Source organism: Anoplopoma fimbria, chromosome 13 (assembly GCF_027596085.1).
Source record: "Anoplopoma fimbria isolate UVic2021 breed Golden Eagle Sablefish chromosome 13, Afim_UVic_2022, whole genome shotgun sequence".
NCBI lineage: Eukaryota > Metazoa > Chordata > Actinopteri > Perciformes > Anoplopomatidae > Anoplopoma > Anoplopoma fimbria.
In genome coordinates, this window is record NC_072461.1 from 10,582,854 (window position 1) to 10,591,184 (window position 8,331).

Genomic DNA, 8,331 nt, shown 5'->3' on the forward strand with positions numbered 1-8,331 from the left:
AGAAACCCAAACAACTGTCTGTTCTAATATTAGCCGTGCGGCTGCGGGACTATTATGAATTCTATTATTGTCTGGAGGCACGGATGTATACCAAAAAGGCATCTCTTATCAAAAGATTTACACTTTTGTCCGCAGTTGGTGGAAAAGAATATATCAGTTACCGACAAGTAGTGCCCGTTAATTTGAAGGACTGACGTTATGTCCGGATAGGCATGTTGGCTGTGGGCCTGTCTGATTATACAGTAATAAAACCCCTGATATATGAGTTAAAAAATGACCTCCATCATCAGTATTATTACTATAATCATTAATATTCATATTTTCATATATTACAGCTTTAAAAGCACACGTGCGTAAAAGCGAGCTTTGTGCGTCGCACTGATGTATCGCGATGATAAAAACCATAACGATTAAAGTGAAACATTAATAATAGTTATATTATATAATATTGCCCATCAAAACACAAATCCATATCAACTGGCACATTGCGTCTGACCCGCAGCCTTTGCGCTTTTATTTTACCGCAAAAGATGCGTAATTCCGAAGTGCATTTTTGACTACAAATACAGCCATGTATAGCTTTCAATATCCTCCGATTATTGTGGCAAAGAGAAAGTTGCTCGTAACCATGTCACCTGATCGGGATTGAAAGAACTTTGGTAAAGAAAAAAAAGAAAAAGAAGAAGAAAAAAAAAAGAAAAAGAAAAATCTCCCCACCCCCACAGAAGAGGAGACCGCCCACCAGAGACAGTCAACCCGAGACCCCTTATAGATTTAAAAAGAGAGGCTGCATTCTCAGACTGACACTTATTCAACACTGCCACCTTAAGCAGATTACTTTTTTGCGCCGCCTGTGTCAAATACGTAGCTCACTTCGCCTCTCTCCATCATGTTCAGGATGCTGAAACACCACCTTCACCCGGGCTTTTTTCTCTTGTTCATATGGCTTTGTCACCTCATGGAACATCAAAAAGTTCAAGGTAAGCTCTCTTTAAGAACTTTATTTTATTTTATTTTTTTCCCGTATTTTCAAAAAACGTCGGACAGCCAAACAAAAAAAAAAAAAAAAAAAAAAAAAAAAAAAAAAAAGAACGTGTCCGAGTGTCGGATACTTGCTGCCTCCATGAAACTTTTCAAAGTGAGTTTCCGTATTTTTATCTTTTCTCCTCGCTGATAAAAAAAAAAACTCTCTCTGCATCAGGCGGTGCGTCCATAAAACAGGTGCCATATGGGACACTTCAAAGTGAGACTATAGGCAAGTTACGCGGCACACACTTAGAGCCGAAACGCCGTGCTACCTGAGCGTATTCTGATACTTTGGATGAGCGTTTAGTGGCTCACAGTGCTGTCATTAAACCCTGTAAGAAAGTTTAGAAATATCCACTGTGAGTTTTTAAGGGCGGGTTATAAATATGTCTCCCCGCACAAATCCACCCAGCAGTGTGTGTGTGTGTGCAATATAAATGCTTCTTTTTTGTAGGGGGGTGGGGGGGGGGTTGCATTTTTACATCTTTCTGACAAAAAAGAAGGGAAACATTTGCACCTAGCATTTTGTCCGGGAGCATGTAGTTCAAATAAGATACATATATATATATATACTATAAATATGTCCACGATTTAAGCAGCACACCAGCTTGTGAACACTATGTCTGTTTCGGTTCAGACATCCTGCTGTTGTCTGGATCGAAGGATATTTTTGTACCGCAAGAAATGGGATAACTATCCTTTTTTTTGTTTATATATTTAAATGAACTTTACACTGATTTTGCTAATAAGCAAGGCATTGTCTGGCGGGTATACATGTCTGGGATATTGTTCGGAGGCGTTCGAGACGGAGGCGGTGTGCTCAGCTAAAGACCGTGGTTCTCTCAAGGAGATTGGCTGCTATTTAACGCTGTCTAGACGCTCCACTTTCTGTTGCGCTGATAACAAGGAGCCTCTAGGAATAAAGGACACCCCCCCCCCCCCCCCACCACCACCACCACCACCACCACCCACCCCCCAGCATAGATTCCTCTCACTTTTTTTTGTGGTTTGTGGTTGCATTGTAATGGCTGTCAGTCACAGATGGGGAAAGGCAAGTGTTAACTGTCTCGCAAAAAGAAGGAAAAAAAAAATTCAGACAAAATACAGCCGGGGAGGGCGAAAGGGAGGGAGGGAGGGTCTCGGATAATACGTGTGTGTGTGTGTGTGTGTGTGTGTGTGTGTGTGTGTGTGTGTGTGTGTGTGTGTGTGTGTGTGTGCGTGCGTGTGTGTGTGTGTCTAGTCCGTCTGGGTCAGCGGTTTCAGACGTTCAACGTGTGACATTCGAGTTTTTTTTTCCCTTTTCCTTTTCTTCTGTATACAGCTGGGAACTGCTGGCTGCAGCAGGGGAAGAACGGGAGGTGCCAGGTGCTCTACATGCCCGGGATGAGCAGGGAGGAGTGCTGCCGGAGCGGAAGACTGGGGACGTCCTGGACCGAAGAGGACGTCCCCAACAGCACGCTCTTTAGGTGGATGATCTTCAATGGCGGAGCTCCCAATTGCATACCTTGCAAAGGTGGAGGTGCACTCATTTCCCTTCGTTATCTTCATAATACACACCCTTAAGTCATTTTTTTTTTGTTTAACAGATCCTAAAGCGGTGATCTATTACGCTCTCCGAAGTGCGTAAATGATTCCGCACTTTATGCGCCAGAGTACATTTTTACGCACAAAGGCACGCATGTTCCCCAGCATCACCTAACTCGGACTTTTCTGTTTGTTTGTTTTTTTTAGAAACCTGTGATAATGTTGACTGCGGGCCCGGGAAGAGGTGCAAGATGAACAGAAGGAGCAAGCCGCGCTGCGTGTGCGCACCGGACTGCTCCAACATCACCTGGAAAGGACCGGTCTGCGGCTCCGACGGGAAGACCTACAAAGACGAATGCGCACTGCTCAAGGCGAAATGCAAAGGCCACCCCGACCTGGACGTGCAGTACCAGGGGAAGTGCAAGAGTAAGTGCATGTTATGTGTAATCAGGGGCGCCGCTAGGGATTTTGGGCCCCATGAAAAGAATCTTTACAGGGCCCCCAACACAGCGGCAAAAATTTTTGATGCTATTTTACATACAATTATGCATTTTAATGGTATTTTTGACTATCATATCACATGTAAAACATGTGTGATTATATGTTAGTTAATAACTTAGTGTCATTATTTTTTCTGTATTATAATTTCATCATCATTAGGGGCCTCTCTGGGCCCCCCTCCATCATGGGCCCCTAGAATCCGTCTCCTTTACCCCCCCTTTTCGGCGCCCCTGTGTGTAATATCTGCCCAGTATGAGATTGTGCCAATAAATCGAGTTTTTGTTTTTTTTGTGTCAACGTCTAAACTTCTTTTTTTTTTTTCCTCGACAGAAACGTGCCGCGACGTCTTGTGCCCCGGCAGCTCCACGTGCGTCGTCGACCAGACGAACAACGCGTACTGTGTGACGTGTAATCGGATTTGCCCCGAGGTGACGTCGCCTGAGCAGTACCTGTGCGGGAACGACGGGATCGTCTACGCCAGCGCGTGTCACCTGAGACGAGCGACCTGTCTCCTGGGCAGATCCATCGGAGTGGCGTACGAGGGGAAATGCATCAGTGAGTCCAGTTACTGACTTTGAATGTTGTTTTGAGTGCATTTTCCTTCATCTCTGCAGTCACTCACTGGTCTTTTGTTGCCAACATTCCACTGAGCAGGAGGGTCTAAGAGAGAGAGAGAGAGAGTTTGGTAGTTACTTGTGTTTGCTCAAGAAATGATAGACATCTTATTATTTCCTGATGTTGGCAGCCCTTTCCCATTTGGGAGAGAGGGAAATAGAGGGGGAGGGAGAGAGGGGGAGCAAAAACAGGGGAGTGCTGGGGGCCATGAAGACATGCTTCAAGTTAATATTTGAGTCAGTTGGATTCTTATCCAGAAAGCAGCCTTGAATGCAAATTAAAACATGACCCCCTTCTGCCATAACCCTATAAAACAGGATTTAGTTTTTATTCCTAGCTTAGCTGTCCAAAAAAAATCACAGCCGTCATCTGATCCTACTTGAAAAGCATTCATGATAATCCATCTAATCAAATATTTCCCCCCTTCTCTCTCTCTCTCTCTCTCTCTCTCTCTCTCTCTCTCTCTCTCCATCTTTCTCTTTCTCACTCTAGAGGCCAAGTCGTGTGAGGACATCCAGTGCAGCGCGGGGAAGACGTGTCTGTGGGACGCTCGGATGAGCCGGGGACGCTGCTCGCTGTGCGACGAGACCTGTCCGGAGAGCAGGACGGACGAGGCGGTGTGCGCCAGCGACAACACCACCTATCCCAGTGAGTGTGCCATGAAGCAGGCCGCCTGCTCTTTGGGGGTGCTGCTGGAGGTCAAGCACTCGGGATCTTGCAACTGTAAGTAGATAAAACAAAAGCAAAAGAAAATATGAAAGAGAATGAAAAAAAAAATGCCCTCCTCCCTCTCCAAGCAAAATGACAATATTCCAAGTTGCTTCCCCAAGAGAAAAAACCTCCCCTGAAAGTGCCCCCTCTAGCCCCCACCCATCCACCCCCCGCCCCCTCCCAACCCTCAAACTTGCCCCCCCCCCAAAATCCCACCCCAGCCACACTACCAAGCACAGCTTCAGCATCAGAAAAGGACTTGGGAATGGAAGAACTTGCATGCCATTGTCTCTGTCGCTGGCTTTTGTTCTTGTGTTGTTGTTGGTCTTTTTTTTAGATTTTACTTCTTTTTATTTCTCAATTTTTCTGCAAAACAAAAGTAAATGAAAAAAGCTTAACGATATATCAGCAGACTCAAGAATAAAAGTCTTGGAAAAGCTAACTCCATTAACGCAGATCATAAAGGAGACTGATATTGTTTGCAGTGGAACAATCCTGATACTTAAAAGTCAAATTTATGAGCATGCTAGATACCTGCAGGAGCAGGTTGGCATGAAACCTCATGCAGTTTAAAAAAAAAAAAAAATCTTTTTCTTTTTTATCAGGTTTATTTTTATGATAGTGGTCATATCTTTACAGCTTGTAAATTCCATGGTCGCATTGCTAATCTCATGGTAATGGTGTATTTGTGTTTTTTGTATTATCTTTATTTTTACCCTTTTTTGTTGCTTTCCGCTGTAATCAATCAATTCAAAATGCACTGCCTCTTGTGACATTCACCACACTGCCAACATGTCAGTAAGAACAGAACGCTTTTGATTATACCCATACGATGTGCATAAGGTGATTGTAACATTGGTGCCATGTTAGCGACGAGGACGATGGATTTTGACTTAAGTCGACCGTAGAACCAGAGCGAGCCTTTTGGGGGCCAAACCATCAAAAGTCAAAAATCGAAGAATAGCCTCAAGGGAGCATCAAATTTACATTCCGAGTTGCTATGTAGAAGAGTGTCCCCTTGTAAGTTTCCTCTCTCTCCCTGACTGAGTACCTTAATGTGATGTGCCTAAGGTATGCAACGGAATCCAAGGGACCAACTTTATGATCACCTCATGAGCTAAATATAAATGATGATGCTTTTACAGTGTACGGGATAAGCTTGTAGAACCACGCTCTCCTTCTCATCTCATCATTAGAAAAAGACACACACCAGCTAACTTTTTATTGTGCGTGCTGTTTCCCAGTGAATGTATTGTCTACCAGAATATGTATCAGAAATGACAAATCTATTTGGATTGATGAGGGACTGCCTGCTTTTTTTCTTTTTTTCGTATTGTCATTTGCTCTCGCTTTTCTGTTGTTTTTTTTTCTTCAACTTTTTTCTTTTTTTTTACGTGTCCGATGTAAATCTCTTCTGTAGAAAGAAAAGAAAATACCTCAGAACTGTGTTGCTGATCTCTGACCTGTTTGCTAAGGCCAGGCTGCGACACAGAGTCCTCCCTCCCTGTACGTTTGAGCCAGAAAATAACAATCCGAGCAAAGAAAAACTAGCAAATCCGAGAACACAAGAGCACCTTTTTTTGTGTGTCACGTGTGTGTCTGCTTTCAGGGATTCATGCCCAAAAGAGACCAGAGAAACTGGAACCCATCCAGAGCCCCCTTACCCACCTTGTGACTCCCTCAAACCCCCCTCCTCCTACCAAGCCTCCCTTGCACCCTTCTTTTCCATCACCCCAATTTTTTCTCTTGCTGCATCCCTGACTTGCTAGATCATATAAATGGAAATTTCATGATGCCACAGTATTTGTTGATGCCAAGTCATACAGACCCTTCCTCCCACACAGAGATGCAAAAACACAAACATATAAACACACACACATGTAAAGAAACAAAAGGGAAGCTGTGTGCGAGTGACTTTTGCTGTGAGCTTTTTTTCTTTGAAAAAAAAAAAGAACATTCAGTGATATTCTGAGCTGCCGTGGTCCATATTCATACAACAGCTACCATATATTCTCCCATATAGCCATTACAGAAGACCAGGAGGAGGATGAGGAAGATGAGGACTCAGACTACATGGCCTATGTCCATATATCTTCCATACTGGATGGATAGGCCCCCGTCACTAGGGGAACAGTCCTAGGGCAAGGAATCATGTCCATACTGTACATTATGTGTATGCTTATTTATTTTTTAAAGAAAAAGGAAGTATACATATAGTTCAGTCTGCTAGATGTTTATTTATACTTTTTTTGTGTGTGTTTTATAATTTATACATTTACAATGTCAGGCTTACTATCTACCATGATATATTGTGTTACCACTCATTTCCCTCTTATTTGTTGTTGTCCCATTTTACTTTCTTTTCTCTTTTTTTTATCATGAAGAAATATATTTGTCCAAAGAGAAGCAGTGTTATTTATTTTTCATGTTACCGTGTAAGTATGAGTCCTCTACAAGCTGTAAATTGCATTCCCTGAAGCTGTAAAAATTCTGCTTGTTCCTGTCAAATCTCTATCACAGATGTTTATGTCACACATACGTAAATGCATGTTTAGGCTGTGTGTTTATTTATTGGGAATATATCAATCATTTTATGTATAGAAGTGTTTCTGGTTTGTTTACAACTCATAAGAACCGACCAAAGGGATTATCTCTATGGTTTTGCAAAAAGAGCATTGTAAGGGTTGCAACACAGCAATGATGAAATGGAAGAGAAAAAAAACCGAGCCATTTGTATTTCTTTTCTTATTTCTTTGGTTACTTCTCAGTTTTAGCCCTTTGGATTTGTTTCCACACGGAGACGACAACTAAAGACATTATTCAATAGCATTTATTTTGTCTGACCACATTATAGCAGAGGTAAGTTTTGGACAATACTTGATTATGTTGGAAACAATGTGCCATTAACATTTGTGTGCTGTCTTCTTGCCAATGTGCTCCATATTGCTCTCGCAGAGCTAAAATAGGACTAACGTACTGCAGTACTCTTTCGCTATATCAGACGTCATCACTTTGTTTCTTTTTGTTTTTGTTCTTTTATTTCCAGAATGCATTTTTATTTTCAAACATCACAAGAGAAATACAAAATTCTGTTATGAATATATAGTTTTGTATTTTTTATGTAAATGTCATATGTACATACAAAGTTTGATGGTATTTGTACAGATATGAAGAGTGAAACAATAAAAGTTTTTTCCTTATACTTTTTCTGACTCTGCTGTATTATTCCATTATGATTAACATGTAGTGTTAGACCTACATGCAGTAGCAAAGTGATAATATGCTGTATACGGTGAGATGAGATACATTTATCTACCATGAGTGATTGTAAACATCTATTATATACTGTGGAATCAATCATTTTATGTCTCTGGGTTTATTAGGCTATTGTGGGCATGGATTTTTAAAGGATTTTTCCCATCAATATGATAATGTATTTCGTTCATTTAGATGAGCCAAAAACAAACACTAATCTCAATTTTGTTTTTTTTTTTTTTTTTATCAAAGAACAGTTTCTAAACTGATATGCTAGAAACTTAATTATATCTTGATACAAATCACTATTGTTACAGGAAATTACATTCGCCCTGATAAAGGATTTTATCCATATCTACCTAGCCTTTTCTAATACAGTATGTTCAAATAGAGCCCTGATTAAATACACAAATAACTTTATATGTTGAAGGCCTACAGTTGAACGTTTAATACAGTCAATCAAGCCCTACAATCACTCCATAAACTGTGAATATGCATTTTTAAATCCATACACAAGTTACAAAACCAGGTTGAAGAACCCTTACTATAAATGAAACTCATCAGAACCATATAATGAAGCATATCAATATAGGGAAGCTTATATTCCTTTAAAAAATCAACCATAATATAATAAACCAATGAGTTATATTAAAACAACAGTCTGATTGATAATGAAGCGAAGACTGAAGTTTAGAATAA

At 41.1% G+C, this 8,331-nt stretch overlaps 1 protein-coding gene across 2 annotated transcripts; it reads left to right on the forward strand.

Moving 5' to 3' along the window:
- Window positions 1–889: 889 nt before the first annotated feature.
- On the forward strand, window positions 890–7,441 carry fsta (follistatin a). Of its 2 annotated transcripts, XM_054610936.1 has the most exons (6): window positions 890–980; window positions 2,348–2,539; window positions 2,758–2,976; window positions 3,382–3,606; window positions 4,159–4,389; window positions 6,401–7,441. In XM_054610936.1, exons 1-6 carry the CDS (start codon window positions 890–892, stop codon window positions 6,487–6,489), a joined length of 1,047 nt encoding a protein of 348 aa, XP_054466911.1. In that variant the 3' UTR covers window positions 6,490–7,441. The 2 variants fall into 2 exon arrangements, with proteins under 2 accessions (XP_054466911.1, XP_054466912.1); XM_054610937.1 differs by lacking the exon at window positions 6,401–7,441 and having other exon boundaries at window positions 2,348–2,545; window positions 4,159–4,432.
- Window positions 7,442–8,331: the final 890 nt, after the last annotated feature.

Coding starts and splice junctions, on each gene's coding strand:
- fsta (XM_054610936.1), top strand. CDS start 890: ATGTTCAGGATGCTGAAACACCACCTTCACCCGGGCTTTTTTCTCTTG. Junction 2,540..2,757: donor CAATTGCATACCTTGCAAAG/GTGGAGGTGCAC, acceptor TGTTTTTTTTAG/AAACCTGTGATAATGTTGAC. Junction 3,607..4,158: donor GTACGAGGGGAAATGCATCA/GTGAGTCCAGTT, acceptor TTCTCACTCTAG/AGGCCAAGTCGTGTGAGGAC.